At 38.9% G+C, this 17,731-nt stretch overlaps 1 protein-coding gene across 1 annotated transcript in view; it reads left to right on the top strand.

Moving 5' to 3' along the window:
- Positions 1–17,731, top strand: part of LOC127446122 (SHC SH2 domain-binding protein 1 homolog B-like) — a 41,971-nt gene that overhangs the window by 16,280 nt on the left and 7,960 nt on the right. The window contains 4 exon segments of the mRNA XM_051706795.1: positions 4,277–4,408; positions 4,856–4,974; positions 13,303–13,389; positions 14,876–15,017. Coding sequence (XP_051562755.1) covers positions 4,277–4,408; positions 4,856–4,974; positions 13,303–13,389; positions 14,876–15,017 — 480 coding nt within the window.

Here is a 17,731-nt window from a genome sequence, read left to right as displayed (position 1 = left end):
AATCATTAATACAGTGCTGAAATAAAATTTGGAGGCTACGTCAATAACATCAAACCTACACGTACTTGGTTCTCATCGTGTCTTGTAACCAAAGATGTGACCATAATCCCATGTGGGTGCGTTTGTGTTCCACAGAAGAAAGTAAGTAATACAGTGTGGCAGCGGAGGCGTGGTCAAGCATCTCTCCGGAGAGAGAGAAAGCAGTAAGGGCGCTTACACCTGAGTTAAATTATGTCTAACACCTGTCTCTAATTTCAGTGAGCACGGGGAGAGTGGCATAAATAGAGCCACACAGCAGATAGACTGGGCACCAGAGAGCCAATTGTGAAGCCATGAGTTTATTATTTCAAGAGTATATTTTTGTGAAGTAGTTTGTATATTTTTGAGAGTTAATCATTGAACAGTGCAAGAGCCCTGAACGTGTGTATTTGCTGTAGTAAGGAGAATAAAACGCTTACCTGAACCAGGAAATCTGCTTCTCGCCTCCTTCCACTGAGAAGTCTTACATACAGGTTTCGAGTGGCATTATGGTAAATAATGACAAATATTTCTTTTTGGGTGAACTATTTTTAAAGACTGTTTAGTGATGGTAGTAATGTCTAAATTTACTTTGTCCTTTGTTTCAGTCAATTCTAGCTGGACCAGTGTAGAGGCATTGACCTTTGATTTCTGATTGATTGAAAAATTATTCTTTCTTATTTTTTCATCCCCTTCCTATCTAAAAATCATCTTTATTATGTCCTATTCTTTTCCCTTTAATAAAGCATTGTGATACAGCATTCTTCATAACAGAAAGTCAATAGTCTGGCACTAGGCCTTGTTTGTCAGAATGGCTCCCTGAGCGTGTTTAAAATGAACGTCGCAACTAGCGCGTGATATAGGAAGCCTGCTGAGGTAATTGAGTTCGATGGCACAATAACCATCTTCTGATGATGGGGGGCGGAAATTAATGCACGAGGAATGTGCAGGCAGGCGAGCAGAGAAGCGCAGGTTCAGGGTTGAGTCTCTTATGCAAATGAATGACCTGTAAAGTCAGATAGTGATGAAGTCAAATGAAGAAAATGAAAGGAGAACTGGAGGACGTCGTTTTAATATCGAGGTTTTTGTGTGCTTGACAGTCTCTCCTGCCACGTCAGGGAAGCCCTGAAAATGGAGATAAAGACGCAGGCGGCTTCTGGCTCGACTACAAGAGAAGTGCAACTCAATTAGACCACTGCCATATTACCATAAAATAATCCCTCTTCCCCCACTAAAGGTCTTTGATATTTAGCATCACACAAGCCTCTGTAACAGGCAAAAGCTTTATCACAAAGATTATTTGAAGGAGCTATAAATAATTTCAATTTTTTTAGTAAAGCTAATCATTGAGACATTCAAGAATATGTTTTGTTGAGGACGAAGCCCTGTCTATGATTCTCTGCATTTTTCCCCATTCAAAGTGTCCCTCTGCTGTCAATTACATTGAGATCTTCGAGTGAATCCACAGTTGTTACCTGCAGGCGTAGAAGTGAGAATGGCAGTGTGACCTTATCAGTCTATATTCAGCGCTTGGCATTTGAAAGGAGTGTCTGAGAGCTTACCAGGGTGCTCAAGTTCATCTGGGCATTGCTAGAACTCTCTGAAAAAAAAAAAAAAAAAAAAATTCTTCAGGACCATCTGTCAAAGAGTAGTGTGTAATGAAGCTGGGCTGTCAAACTGTGGATCTCACTGACCTGCCACCACTGTCTAAAACTGTGATAGTGCTAAGCTGAACTCTCACTCATCAGACTGCTTCCTGCTATAGATTCAACATGCATTCTGATGGTCTTTTAGTCACATTGTTATTTCGAAACCATGTGTCTAGATTGAGAGACTTGTCTAATTACCATAGAGAGTTAGGCCCCTTATGTAGAGGTTTTGCTATAATGAGATGTCCTTTGCTGAATGTTATGTCTACTAGTAGTGGTAAATGACAGTGATCCATCAGGGTTAAGGGCCTATCAATTTACCTTTTTATTGTGGTTTTTTTTTTTTTTTTTTTTTTTTTACAGAGTGCAATTTAAATACTTTACTGTCAAAACTTTGGTATCACCATCCTGTTTTGATAACTGAGGACATATTTGAGTTCTTGCTATATGTATATAAAAGAGCCATAAAAATAATGAATGTCCACACACCGATATTTACTCCCCAAATTATTTATTACAGTGGTTCAAAGGCAGGTTTCTTTTAAATTACTTAATGTATGAATTTTCTTCAATTAATTAAAACAACTCCATTCAAACTTTGTTTTGAGGATAATTTCAGCCTTAGGTTTGCTATCTATTTTTAGGTTTTGTAAACTTCATATAATAATAATAATAATAATAATAATAATAAAAAAATGTAGAGTAGAGTTTGCTAGAAAAGCTGTAAGACTGAAAAAACGGCCTTGGGCATTCAAAATGTAACCGATTTGCACACTGAATTGTGATTGGTCTTTCCTTTACTGTATCTACATAACATATTTTCCAGAATATAAGTCATGTTTTTTGTTTATCATCATCTGAAAGGTCCTGCGACTTATAGTCCGAAGCATATTATATACATCATTTATACGTAATTGATGTTGGCCGGTTAGACACACGCACACAAAACACATACTTACACACAAACATATGAAAACATCAGTCAGAGACGGTAGAAGTGTTTTAAAGTTCCCTATTCAGAGTATTTTGCCTTTACAAAGTATTTAATGTAAACAGTTTAAATATTCCTTTTCTGTCCCATCTTACAATAATGTTCTAACAAACTCTAGACCGCTGTCAAATGCAACTCCTCACATGAGGTTTCGTCACACTCATAGTAAAAACATTCAGTCAGTGAATCGCTTAATTATTGCATAGAAAAGAGAGTTGAAAATATCAGAAATGTCCTTAGATAGACAGTCACTAACATTTATAATTGAATCAAATTCAACAGGCATATTGTTTTACTCGCAGACTAAAAACTGTTTATTTGAATACAGCATAGAATTACATATGTTATAAACAGATGTGGCTTATTTGTCGTTTTATTTATTTATTTATTTATTTTATTTTTATTTTATTTTTATTTTTTTATGAAACAAAAATAGAACATGAAAAACTGTTATACACGATTATTAAAGCAGATGCTCTTGATTAAAACAAGCCCCAATACACTGTAATATGATGCATAAATCCAGAGGTAATCTTCACGGTGCGCATTTTTACATTTTGAGTGGCTGAAGGGAAGTTGGGTTCCTGGGGGTTAGTGCCTCCCACATTCAACCTCTGTCAGTGCAGCTTATAAACAGATGCGACTTAGTGTATTATTTCTTTTCTCAACAATGCAGTTTTGATCAGGTGCAACTTTATGTCAGAAAATATGGTAATAGAAGTCGACCAATAGTGGATTTTGCGATACTGATAACTAAGCTGGTGGAAAAGGCCTTCAGCCAATTAATCGGCCGATAGTTTGTAACATTGATTTATAGTGTTCATAGTCTTTCCTTATTGTGACAAGCACAGTCATTGAGGATACTAGAGTCCAAACTGAATAAAATCTCAAAAGCAGTTTTGGTGCTCACAAAAAGTTTCCAATGTAGCAATTACACCTAATTTTTGTTGTTTTAAATTATTGATTTATTGTATCATGACTATTTGTAATGATAACATATTCTGTGTACATAACTTAGCTCTGTGAAGAAGCTCCATGTGGAATCATTGATTGTTTTTATTTCACCTCTAGATGCTGCTGTTATACTGTAGAACCAATGAGTTCTAACTGTAGAACTCTCCAGCAAAGGAAATAAAGGAAAAAAAAAAAAAAAAAGGATTTTTGCAGATAACCGATAGTTCCAAAAAGCTACTATCAAAATATTAACAATATATTGTTAGCAACTAACAATATATTGGTAAAACCAACTGGTTGACCTCTACTACATAACCATTGACAGTGTTGTGTGGTGTTGATTCTCATAAACGGCTGACAGAAAATGATGGGCACATGTTAATGCACATGCAGCTCTTCATTTAAGCAGAACCAAAGCCTAAATCCTGAGTTTTCCTGAAACTGTAACACTATTCTTTTGCTGCCTTGCAAGCACTGGTATTTCTTTCAGGAAATGCAAATCTTGTTGAAATCGAATTTTTAAACTTGAAATGTTTAAACGGTCAGTTCCTGTCAGGTAAAACTGCACAAATGTCAATGAGGCATCAATTGTCACTTAGGACAAAGTTGTTGGTCAACAAAAGAACTTTTCTCCAGTGGCATTTCTCTCCCTGTCTCCCCTCAGGATACGGTCTGCCAGATGAGGTGGTGATCGAGAAGTGTAACAAGGGCAACGCCTTTGTTGAGTCGACAGGAGTGAACGTCAAACTCTCAAATCTGAAATTTATCCAACACGACACCATTGAAGGCATCTTATGTGAGCTTCAAAAGAATCACCTTGTCCCTTTTCCTCTCCGTCAACAGATTGTTCTCTAGCCTTCAGTTTGTAAATCTTGAGGGACGGTCGCTCTTGAATGCTTAAACATTCATGTAGTCTCCAGAGCAACATGGTAGCAAAAGAGTCATCTTATGTTTTCCTTGTTATTCTGGTGGTGAGTCATTCTGGCATGTCTAGCCTTGAGAGATATAAATTCATGTCCCTGTTTGCAGCTACGCTAAACTTTTGCTTCCTATGGGATTTTCTGATCTGGACAGAGTAACAGCCTTGTTTATTATTCCCTGGATTCCCTGCTTGCTTTCATCACAATATGTTTCCTTGTGTGTCTTATACATGACTGAAAGCCTTGCTTTCTTCTTTGTCCTCTGCATTTCCTGTCACTGTTCTGCCATTTCTTTCTATTCTTCACTCTTTGTCTGTCGTCAGGTGTTCATCAGGGGAAGCTGGAAATGGAAAATTGTGTGATGCAGTGTGAGACCACAGGAGTGATTGTGAGATCGGCAGCCCAGCTCACCATGAACATGTGTGACCTGTATGGCTCAAAGGTAAGCTGCACCAGCATGTGGACCTGACTCTCCACCTTTCATTTAAGGATAAGTTCACTTAAAAATAAAAATTCTGTCATCATGAACTCACCCTCAGGTTGTTCCAGACTTATTTGAATTTCATTCTTCTGTGGAACACAAAAGCAGAAGTTTAGCTTTCCATACAAGGAAAGTAAATGGTGACCAGGGGCTCTCAAGCTCCAAAATGACAATGTCCATGACAATAAAAGCACTATAAAAGTACTCCATGAACTATATAAGTCTTTTGAAGCCATATGATAGCTTCATGTGAGAAACAGAAATGTGTCATTATTCATTAATAACTTTAATCGCTGCTGTAGCTCTCAGATCTCATTCATGTTTTTGAAAATAGAAAGATAGCACAAGATGTCTCTCAGCAGATTTATTGTCAGTAATGCCAAACGTCATTGGTCTTGTAACAAAATGTGACACAACAAATTTAATTTGCTCATTTAAATTGCACAAATGAGATTTGAGAGCGGAGGGGAATATTTTCAGTGAATAGCAACTTAAATTTCAGCCGGTTTCTTACACAAATGTAGGGCTTCACTGGTTGTTTAGATCAGTGTTACTATCAGAAATAATTAATAATTATTTCTTTAGTTATTAATTAATATTTAAATTAAATAATAGAATCTAACTCATTAAAACCTCATATGGGGCTCCAGTAAATGTAGTGTGCCTAAAATTATCAAAGATAATTATTAATTATTAAAATCAATAGAACATTGATTTGAATCAATGTTAGATTTTTTAATCCTTTAAATCAACAATTATCAAGATAATCATTAATTGTTAACATCGATGAAACATTGTTTAGAATTAACACTAGCTTATTGATCCTTCAAATTCAACAATCATCAAAGATAATTATCAATTATCAAAAATCAACAGAATATTAATAAGGATTAATATCGCTGGGGCACCACCCTGGAATCAGGGACTAATAACCAGATAGTATAATAGTCTCAATATTAGATTGTTCTCTTAGGAAAATTGACATCGATTTTCGAAAAAACAATGAAGGCTTGAATCCGAGCACTGACATCCCATCAGCATTTGACACAGGTGTATGCAAAACATACCAAAACACTTCTCTTTGAAATATAACGAAGTTTATTTATGCAGTAATATCAATTAATAATCAATACAATGCAGTCAATAAACTTCTGACTTACAACTACAAACTAAACAGTGACATGATTAGATATGGTAACCAAAATAATCCTATAATACATGAGAGGAAGGTAGGTGTGTGTATGTGTGTGTGTGAATGTGCGTGTATGTGTGTGTGTGTGTGTGTGTGTGTGTGTGTGTGTAAGGTGTGACGTGCACAAAATGGCAGACGTGACTCTCGTGGAGAGTATGTCACGTGAGATTTCCGGCCAGAGAATATGGCCGCGAATGTGGGCGGAGAGAAACCAGTCAATGTCGTCTGCCAGTTTACTGTGTGTATCCGCTTGAACGATAGCTTAGGGACAAAGCTGAGCTTTATCATGAAGCTATCTACTAGCCAAAATGTGTGTGAGAATGTTTGTGAGGGGTCGCGCACGTGTGTGTGTGTGGTTAGTACGAGAGAGTGAGAGAATAAAGTGACGGCCCCAAAGCCGGTTTCGTGATCGTGGGAGAGAAAGCAGCTGTTAGTTTATCACTCAGAAATGCAGTGGACGGCTCGTAAACCGTCCCACGGTCTTTGGTTCTTTAATGGATAAATTCAGTGTGCCGGTCTCACCCGCGATGGTGGAAATACACAATAGTCCAATGTGGTTGGACTACAACACAGCAGATCTCATTCGTGATAACCGTACATTAAATACCTTGAGTATTATTAGCAGCCATGAGCGGACTCGGGGGTCCATAAACTGTACAAGCAATAATCTTGATACACAAGATTAACACACTATAATATTCTATCTCTGCCCAGACATAAACCTCTTACTTGAATCGCATGAGGATGCTGACGAATGTGTGTTCATCCGTCCTTTAACTCCGACTTGGTTCCTCGAGGCTCGGGTGATGACGGGAGGCCGTTTCATCGCTCTGTCGGCGGGTGGTATGGCTGCTGATTCTCGGAGGGCTGGCGGAGAAATCAGCGACGTCGACTTGATTGAAGATGGAAGAGAAATCTTTTATCTCTTCACTTCTGCAGGCAAGCGGATGAAGATTCGGATTGCTCGGCAGTCTCCTTCGGATCCGTTAGAGTGTTCGGTGGAACATAGTGTAATCACAACTCGTCCAGCGAGATGGAGATTGTATGGCCACAGTTTCAAGTCATACGTTACTTACTTGTGCCACGAGGCTACACCTGAGAGCAGCGATGAGCTGCGTCTACGCACGGCGAGCAAAATTGCTGGAAGCAAATCCCGGAAGCATCTCAGAGTTATTTCTACTCCCGATGACGTCATGGTTGAGGGCCGTTCTATTGTGTGCTTCATCCAATAGGAGTTGAAAGTTCGATCCTTTAGTGAGCAAAGCTTCATGGGATTTGTAGTCTGTTTTGGACTCCCTTTGTTTGATTTTGGTGCGGTTTTATCAGTAAGATTTATGACTTTGTATGTGGGCCTGAATTAGGTTTTACGACTATGTTAGGCCTGCCTTTGTCTTCTATCTGAATACATAAGGCCCAACACAAAGCTATCATATGGCTTCAGGAGACTTTGAATGTAACACATGATTCTTATGGGCAACTGTTATGGTGCTTTTTTTGTTGTTGTCATTTCTGGAACTTGACAACCCCTGGTCACCATTCACTTTCATTGTAAGTAAGTGAGTGAACATCTTGCCTAGCACTGCACAATTAATCAAAATAAAATCGAAATTGCGATATGACCTTGTGCGATTATAAAACTGCAAAGGGCTGCGATATAATCAAATAAATAAATACTGTAGTTTGCATGCGGTGCTCACTTCAAAATTTATTTGCACTGTTCTGTCCTGTCTGTATTGTGTTAGTGCATTACTACAGGGTTTTCAGAGTGGTTTTGTGCTTCACAACTCCAACTCGTGTTTAGAGTAACAGATGTGCTCCAAGTTCGGTTCGCTGAGCACTTTAAAGGGAAACTGGCACATCCTGGGTGAAGCGATCTTTATTTTCGTCCGTGGTGGCAGCATCCCAGTCTCCACCGGGCACATATATAATAATAAAGCGGGATACAGATGAGGTATAAGTCAGTGAATGATTGTTGGTGCCAGACAGGCTGGTTTGAGTATTTCTGTAACTGCTGATCTCCTGGGATTTTCACACACAACAGTCTCTAGAATTTACTCTGAATGGTGCCAAAAACAAAAAACATCCAGTGAGCGGTAGTTCTGTGGATGGAAACGCCTTGTTGATGAGAGAGGTCAACAGAGAATTGCCAGACTGGTTTGAACTGACAAAGTCTACGGTAACTCAGATAACCGCTCTGTACAATTGTGGTGAGAAGAATAGCATCTCAGAATGCTATTCTGAGATGCGAGTTGGGGCTGTTTTGGCGGCATGAGGGGGACCTACACAAAATTATGGCAGGTGGTTTTAATGTTGTGGCTGATCGGTGTATATCGCAGCATATTTTCCTTTATTGCCTTTTTTAATAAACAACTGCACGGATCTTAAATGTTTTTATTAGATAAATATTAATAAAATTAATGCTGTGGCTTGCAGTGACTGTATGTCTTTTTATCTGTGCTATTTTTATATGTGGGCGGCTGTGGCTCAGGTGGTAGAGCGGGTTGTCCACTAATCGCAGGGTTAGCAGTTCGATTCCTGGCCCACATGACTCCACATGCTGAAGTGTCCTTGGGCAAGACACTGAACTCCAAGTTGCTACCAGTGGCAGGCTAGCACCTTGCATGGCAGCTCTGCTGTCATTGGTGTGTGAGTGTGTGTGTGAATGGGTGAATGAGACACAGTTTAAAGCACTTTGTAGAACCGCTAAGGTTAAAAAAGGTGCTATATAAGTGCAGACCATTTACCGTTTATCAAAATGCCTTTGTATACCAATAATGTGGTGGTGTCTCCACAAAATTGTTATTTCTGTGCAGGTGTTAATAGTTGTGAACAGTTCTAACAGCTGTCACTGGCAAGTATTTAAGTATCTAATGGGTCATACTGAAGATGGTTTTGTTGGGTGAGGTGTCATCTAATAGGTCATACTGAAGATGGTTTTGTTGGGTGAGGTGTTGTATTTCTTGCATTGTATAGACTAGGATTGCTCCGATACCTTCGGTACGATACCAGCCCTGGTACCTTGGAATCGATACTAACTCAATACTTACAGGGGGCCTGGGTAGCTCAGTAAGTAAAGATGCTGACTACCACCCCTGGAGTCGCAAGTTCGAATCCAGGGTGTGCTGAGTGACTCCAGCCAGGTCCCCTAAGCAACCAAATTGGCCCAGTTGCTAGGGAGGATAGAGTCACATGGGGTAACCTCCTTGTGGTCGCTATAATGTGGATCTTACTGTCAGTGGGGCACGTGATGAGTTGTACATGGATGCCGTGGAGAATAGCGTGAAGCCTCCACATGCGCTAAGTCTCCACGGTAACACGCTCAACAAGCCACACGATCAGATGCGCGGATTGACGGTCTCAGACGCAGAGGCAACTGAGATTCGTCCTCCGCCACCCAGAGTGAGGCGAGTCACTACGCCACCACAAGGACCTAGAGCGTATTGGGAATTGGGCATTCCAAATTGGGGAGAATAAGATAATAATTTTCAACAATATAGAGCCAATAATAATATTTCAACAATAATATATATATTATTTCTGGTAAAAAACAAAAAAGTTGCACAAAAATGAAAACATCTGATTACAGATAATAATATTAATAATATAACCATTTAATATTATATTATTATTATTATTATTATTATCATTATGAGTATTATTGCGACTACTTTGAATATTACACTTTTATACAGTAGTAATATTTTTCTGCCGTAATGTCTTCAATTTAACACATCCGGTTGAATAGAGCTCTTATTTCAACAGGTCTTTTATTTTGAAAGACCTTTGAAGTTCTTCCTGTTTGTGAACTGTTCATTATATCAAGATTCCCGTGGCTTGCGAACAGAGAAAAATGTCATTTGAGTTCACAGCCATTTATACACTAAATACACTACTCTGTGGCTCTGCTGCTGGATACTATTGGACACTGCATGAAAATCAAGCATTAATAATCTGTGTTGCGTTTGTGTGCGCATCTGCTTGTTTGTGTGTGAAGGAGATGACAGAGCAGGATGGAGCCACTAATTCATTTGTGGTGCACATCTGTATATTATTTCATTAAATGACATCCTTCTGCTGTTTAATGAGCACACTTGGCCATATTGAGGCTTTTTTTATTATTATTATTTTCAAATGTTTTTTTTTTTTTTCCATTTAAAAATTCTCACATTTCTTTGCATTCAGCTAATGGCAGCATACTTTAATATGGTACCGAAATGAACAAGATGATATCGTACCGTTTTAATTTTTTTGGTATCGTGATATTTCCTTAGTACCGGTACACCGCGCAACCCTAGTATAGACTCTAGTCTGCAGTCACATTTAGTTAGTGACATGGTTTGAGCAAATTTAGATACACATGCAATAAGATAAAATCACTATATTTCAAACTGACAACATCTGTTACAACAGTCATTATATGTGTGCATTACACAATTGGCTGGCTGGCTGCAGTATTGGTCATAAACCCCGCCCCCTCCATGTTAGCGGATGAGACATGATCCAAACTAAAAAAATCAAAGTACACCTCAAATAGATTTTTCCCAAAGATGGTTTCTGTCATTTTAGGTAGTTCTTATCATGTTGATGTATGTTCAACTGTTCATTTTTCTGATAAGTTTGGTTTTAATTAGTTATTTGATGCTATGAAAAAGGGGGTGTGACGTCATGATTGACAGCTGTGATTGACAGTTTCTTTGAGTGAAGTTGTCACGGAGACACCTGCGGACTTCTTTTCAGGAACGTTAGGAGGAGATGAAGCGTTAACTTTAACTTTTAACTTTCCATAACTGTGATTGTCTGTATCAAACCGACAAAAATTAGTTGTTCTGCAGTAAACTGTACTAACCAACATAAGGGGATCATTGCCGTTTTTTTTTCGTTTTTTTTCAGTAAGTTACATTTGTGCTTTGTAAGCTAATCAGTAAATAAATGTTATTAGCTAGCTAGCTAAGACAACAAGCAGTCTAACGTTAGCTATGTGGAAAAAAGCAGGCGATCGGTAGCTAGCAGTTACTAATTATTTTTTATTTTAGAAAATGGTATGGTAAAAATCTGAATTATACTCTGTTTAAAGATACTGCGGCTCCACCCCACGATCACTACTGCACAGACTCTGGCTTCAAATTACATCATCAGCGCAAGATTGCAGCGTCCATTTCCGGGATATTTTGGCTTAATTTTTGTACAGTGGGAGGAAGTGGAGATGCATCCATCTTTATATACAGTCTATGGTTTTAACTGTTAATGTTGTTTTTTACACTCAATTTTTTGTAATAACCCCTTAGACTGTATGCACATGATAATACTGCCAGTCAACTTGTCCAGCAGGTGAACTGAAATAGTTTGTGAAGTGTCTCATATGTTTTTTTTCTCATTGAGCAAATCAACATCAAACACTTCATCACTGCTGCAGCTTGTAGAGAAATAAAAAATTTTTTTCAGTCTGCTTGTAAAGTACCTCTCATCTGTCACAGGCAGAAGGCAGACCAGCTGAAAGGTGCTTTGCGCCACCTACTCTACCAGGGTAAAATTGCTTGTTGATTAGCGCCACCTATAGTAAAGGCGTGGATATGATACCAGTGGACATTCGCGTCGCTTTCTATGTGCAAGGGCCATTTGTCGGCGATTCACCTCTCGTAATCGCATCACCTTTGGTGTGAAAAGTCCTTAAATAACCAAAACTTTAACATTAAGGTTAATCACTTCAATTTGATGCCAAGCCTTGTTCTTTATAGGGCTATCTATCCTAATATACAGTAGAGAATAATTTGTGTAAGCCTACTTGTTTTTAAGGCCTATTAAAAAACTAATTTGAAATATGAATATTTTTGTGTTTGTTTATTTGATTATCATTTAACCAACCTACAGTACTTTTGTCAACAAAAACTAGGCAACTATGGGATTACCAACAGTGAAATTCAGTTAACAGTGACATTGAGCAAGAGGGGCTTGGGTAGCTCAGTGGTAAAAGACGCTGGCTACCACCCCTGGAGTTCGCTAGCTCACTAGCTCACTAGCTCGAATCCCAGGGAGTGCTGAGTGACTCCAGCCAGGTCTCCTAAGTAACCAAACTGGCCCGGTTGCTAGGGAGGGTAGAGTCAAATGGGGTAACCTCCTTGTGGTCGCTATAATGTGGTTCATTCTCGGTGGGGCACGTGATGAGTTGAGCGCGGATGCCGCGGTGGATGGCGTGAAACCTCCATATGCGCTATGTCTCCGTGGCAACGCGCTCAACAAGCCACATGATAAGATGCGCGGGTTGATGGTCTCAGATGCGGAGGCAACTGGGATTCATCCTCCGCCACCCGGATTGAGGCGAATCACTACGCAACCACGAGGACATAAAAAGGGCACTGGGAATTGGGTGAAAAAAAAAAAAAAACAGTGACATTGAGCAGAGAGCTTACATATAACCAGTAATGACAGATAAAAGGATAAATTATCAGTATTGGCTGAATAGATGAAAAGAAAATCGGTGATCGGTATCAACTGAAAAAAAATCCTGATCAGAGCATCTCTAATATTCAAGTTGATTGACGTCCAAAAAAATCACGATGATAAATAGTGGGACTCGTGTGTGAACCCTCAAAGAATAGCTTTTGATTGATCAAAAAAAAAAAAAACCTGTACCAAACTTTAAATAAAATTTTGGTTAAAAGGAATCACTTAGTAGCGCATCATATCGCAGTTCAAATCGCAGTTGCAATATTTTTCAAAATAATCGCAATATAACTTTTTGTCCAAATCGTGCAGCCCTAATCTTGCCTTACACCTACAAAATTTTTGTGAGCAAATGATGACAGAATTTTCATTTTTGTGTGAACTATCCCTTTAATTCATCCCTGAAGAATACATTTTTCAAATAGGTCTTATCAGTTTAATTTATTTCTCACTCATTCATTGCTAGCCTTTACTGTAGCGATTATAGTACGTGCAGTATGTGATACAGGTGTAAAATGTCTTAACTGAGTGTCTTAGCAGAAGTACTAGCCAGCAGCATTCTTTTGATTGAATTACCACCAGCCATTTACTAAAGAGCCACTTCTTTATTGACCAGTGTCATTAACATTTTGATGGTCACTTTGTGGTTCCTTTAGGGGGCTGGTTTGGAGATCTACCCTGGCAGTGTATGCAGTCTGGTGGGCAATGGCATCCATCACTGTAAGGAGGGGATCCTGATTAAGGTGAGGAAGATGGATGAGCTTCGGCTCTTCTAAACGCCCATAGATTAGCCTGCCTGGCTCCAGTACTGCTAATGGTTACCCAGGCAACAGCAAGTATTTCACCAGACCCAACACAGCCACACTGTAGAGCTGTTTGATTATCCTATAAATGATTTGGTGAATTAATGCAGGGTTTTAGAAGTCCTCCAGGGAAGTTTTACCTCTTTAGTGTGTTAGTGGAATGGGACTTCACCAGCCACCATGGGGCATCTTTGATGGTTATAACTCTAAGATGTGTCACAAGAGTTCAGTACACCTACACAGCTCAGAAGAAATCTTAGAAAAACCTATTAAAACTCTGCTGTTGTAGAGACACAACTTTTTGGAAGCTGTTTTAAATCTGGGGTTTAAAATCAGCTTCTCTTGAGAAAATGTTTGTTGTGCGGAAGCATTATGGCAGTGGTTCTCAGATGGTTTTGTTTCAAGACCCAATTTTCAATCAAGCAGTGAACCAATACAGTACAAAAAATTTGTATTTTACAAAACTGAATTGATAGTTTCATGCTGGTTTCTACCTGTCAAAGATTTTTCAGAACACACTGTGGTAGTCACAAATCATGCTAATCCTCCCTTGAGGTCAGCTTGTATTTAAAGGGGTAGTTCACCCAAAAATGAAAAATGTAATTTACTCACCCTCATAGTGTTTCAAACTTTTATGACTTACTTTCTTCTGTGAAACACAAAAGGAGATGTTAGGCAGAATGACATCCTCAGTTATTCATTTTCATTGTAAGGAAAAGAGGTGCAATGAAAGTGAAAGGTGACTGAGACTAATATACTGCCAAACATCTCTCTTTATCTTCCATGGAAGAAAAAAAGTCATACAGTTTGGAACAACATGAAGGTGAGTAAACGATGACATAATTTTCATTTTTGGGTTAACATTCTTTATGATGTAGCCTGTGTCGTATTTTCTTCAACCTTGTGTTCTTTCCATTCATGGTATTTGAGGATGAGGGCATGAGACACAACCTGTCCATGTTCTGCCTAATTTGGTTTGCATCTACCAAGAATATATGGTGAGATAGTAGCACTTATTGTTTGCATTGTATTATGAAATGCATCACAATTGCCTCTGGACACTGATTTGAGATCACACACTCGTTAGTCTTTTTATTGAGTTGGATTATATTTGTATATTAGGTTGTTATCTCACCTCGGACTAAATTCGATTTTTCAGCACAGCAAACACACATTCAAATGCAGACACAGAGGCATCCCAAAAGGATTTTTTTCTAATTACCTCTTGCGGAATAATTGGATTTGATCTACCTTCCTAAAGCTTTGTGTGTTTGTGTAAATGGGGCTAGCCTCCCCAGCCTTAGTCTTTTATTTTTCTCATGTTGCACAGGCCAAAAAGGGATATGAGTGTGTGTGAATGTCTGTGCACATGTTCATTTCTGTAGGATTGCTGTGTGTTTACCTCTCCCTGCTTCCCCTTTGGCAGGATTTTGCAGACAAGCTGGACGTCATGCCTAAAATCACCATGGTGAATAACATGATCCACAACAATCAGGGCTACGGAGTTATCTTGGTCAAGCCAGGTGACACTACCATGGAGGATCTGCCCGGAGAGCCCAATGCCGCAGGTGCCCTTCTGTTCTTCTGTCTGCTCATGTCACCTCAGTTCACACAGCAGCAGGGTATTTGCTCAAATTAACAACAGAAGCCAGTTAATTAAGGGCAGTTGTGAGGAAGTACCTGTCTGGGGAGGACTTGTGGTTAAAAGAAGAAATAGAAACGGTAACACCTGATCTGGGTTTTGTGCACACAAGTGGCTGCAACTAAGAAATAGTTTACTCAACAATGAAAATTCTGTCATTATTTATTCACACCCATGGCATTACAAATTTATAGTATGCTGTTTTTTCCATGGAATACTGAAGGAGAATTTTGAAAAATCTGTCAAGCTTAAAACACACGCGCACACACACACACACACACACACACACGCACACACACACACACACACACACACACACAATGATAATATGACTTGTGTGCTAAATTCCAAGTCTTTAGAAACCATATGATAGCTTTGTGTGAGAAATGGTTGATCTTTTCTGGTTTTAGAGTTCAACTCACTGACTTGATGGACATTTACATTAATACATTTATTAATGTAGAAGACACTTCTGTCCAAAGCAACTTACAAATAACGTTCTAGAGCTAATAGCTCATGAAAGGGCAAGATTATTAGCGAATGGCAACTTCAGTTTCGGTCACAAAAAGATAACAGCTTACAGGTTTGGAGAGAGATTAATGATGAGATTTTCTAAGTAAACTTTTCCTTGAATTTTTATGTTTTGAAAAAGATTAAGGGCACTATTTTAAGAGCGCTATGCCTTAAGCGCAGTACTATTTAAAATGTGATGCACACAAAGTCAGTGGGTATGGTCAAGATTTTATATTTTCGTGCAAGCTTTGTTAAATTGTGTGCTCAATATGTTAATGGGCATGGCCAAGTGCAATTTAATTCTGAGGTCTCTCTTCAGTTATTGTACCGTCTTCGTCCTTTTAAATATTAAATTTCCTGTCGAGCAACGTCAGTATAAATGAATACAGCCCCAGGTAGTGTAAGTAGGCTGTATGCAATGCATCCCCTGCTCTGTGACTGTGTTGTCGACTCCGATGCATGTGTTGTATATATTCTCTCTCAGCCTTTCTGGGACTGTTAGCTCTTGGAATGTCCTGCTCACCCGTGTCTCACCCGCTTGAAATATGCTTTACTTCTAGAGCTGAATGATTTGGACAGAATGCGCTGCATCTAGTGCGGTCACAAAAATAGAGACATAATTATTGTAATTTTTTGGAAAATACACTGAAAGGGCCTTCAGCTTGTTAACAGTTTTGCTGCAAATAATACAGTTCAAGCATATTGGTATTGGAATATTGGCATCGGAGTCCAGTCCACCATGTTACATCTCTGAATAAGTTTATTGTCTGCTTTATGTCTTTGGTTTCTTGTCTGAGATATACTGTAACCTTGCTGTTCTTTCCCCTCACACATCATCTTTGCCAAAAATTATATAGGTCACGACTGTACTTCCCATTACTCTAAATGGTTACATGCATGCCTGCATACACTGCACGCCTCTATAGCTCATGAAGGAGCCTGCAGGAATCGTTCTGCCTGTGCGAGAAGTGCTCTACTTTTTCCTGCAGTAATATGTGTGAAAATATATTCACTTGCATAAAATTTTTGTTTAAAATGCCCCCCTGGGGGTGTTGGAAGGCCTGTCCATAATGACTGCCTTCCCCACGGTATCTCTCTTCAACAGGAATAGGTTTTTTTTTCCTCTTCCAGCCAGATTCATCTTGGAGAAGAGGAAAGAATGGAAATGCACTTTATGTTCAGTGAAGGGTGGCTGTGAAGGGAGGGTGCTTAATTTCGGAATTATGCTCAGCAGAAGGCATCTCTGCTTAAAATAAAAGTACACTCCATTTCTCCCACTGCTTCCTTTATGTTCCCACCTCTCACTGCCTGCTTTTGTCTAATGAATGCATTTGCGTAGTCGTTCTCTGGATTGAACTCCCACCTTTTATATGAGAAAAGTGGTGAAAAGGAGTGCAGTTTGAAAGACTTTAATCTACATGGGTGTGTGGTTTTCTTTCAGAGTTTGTTTGGAACATGCAGCGCCTGTTTCCCTCTGAATTACATTTAAAATGTAATGCATTTGTTATTATGCAGGTGAGATGGTTTCAGATAACTGCAATTAGTAAAGGAGTTGCTTGAGCAAAGGTGCTTCTCTTATAGCCTGCCTTGTAGTTCTTATTTGGCCTGTTGATTTGATTTATGAAGTCATACTGTAGCTCACCCAAAAATGAAAATATTGTCATTTACTCAACCTCTTGTTGGTTCAAATCTGTACGGCTTTCTTTCTTCCATGAAAGAAAAAAGAAAAAAAAAAAAAAGAAGAAAAAAGAAAAAAGGATGTTAGGCAGAATTTTAGCCTTGGTAAACATTCACATTCATTGCATCTTTTTTCCATTCAATGAAAGTAAATGGTGACTGAGACTAACATGCTGCCTATAATCGCCAGGTAAGGTCCACCCCCCCACCCCAATCCCTTATTTTATTTAGGTTAAGTAGGTATGAATAGTAAAGCATATGCAATTTTTAGAAATGTGTTTATTTATTTTGCCTCTGACAAAATTGCAAGTGTCTCATAGCAGTGAATAAAGAAAAATACACTGTAGAGGGTTTCGGTTAGGAAGGACATGGGAGCCGGTTTCACAGTTCACGTGAGTCAACTTTTAATACAGTTGTCTTCAGCCTCACGACCAAGTATTGTCTTTTCAG

Source organism: Myxocyprinus asiaticus, chromosome 1 (genome assembly GCF_019703515.2).
Source record: "Myxocyprinus asiaticus isolate MX2 ecotype Aquarium Trade chromosome 1, UBuf_Myxa_2, whole genome shotgun sequence".
Lineage (NCBI taxonomy): Eukaryota > Metazoa > Chordata > Actinopteri > Cypriniformes > Catostomidae > Myxocyprinus > Myxocyprinus asiaticus.
The sequence above is the reverse complement of the archived record's forward strand: the minus strand, read 5'-3'. Positions and strand labels throughout refer to the sequence as shown.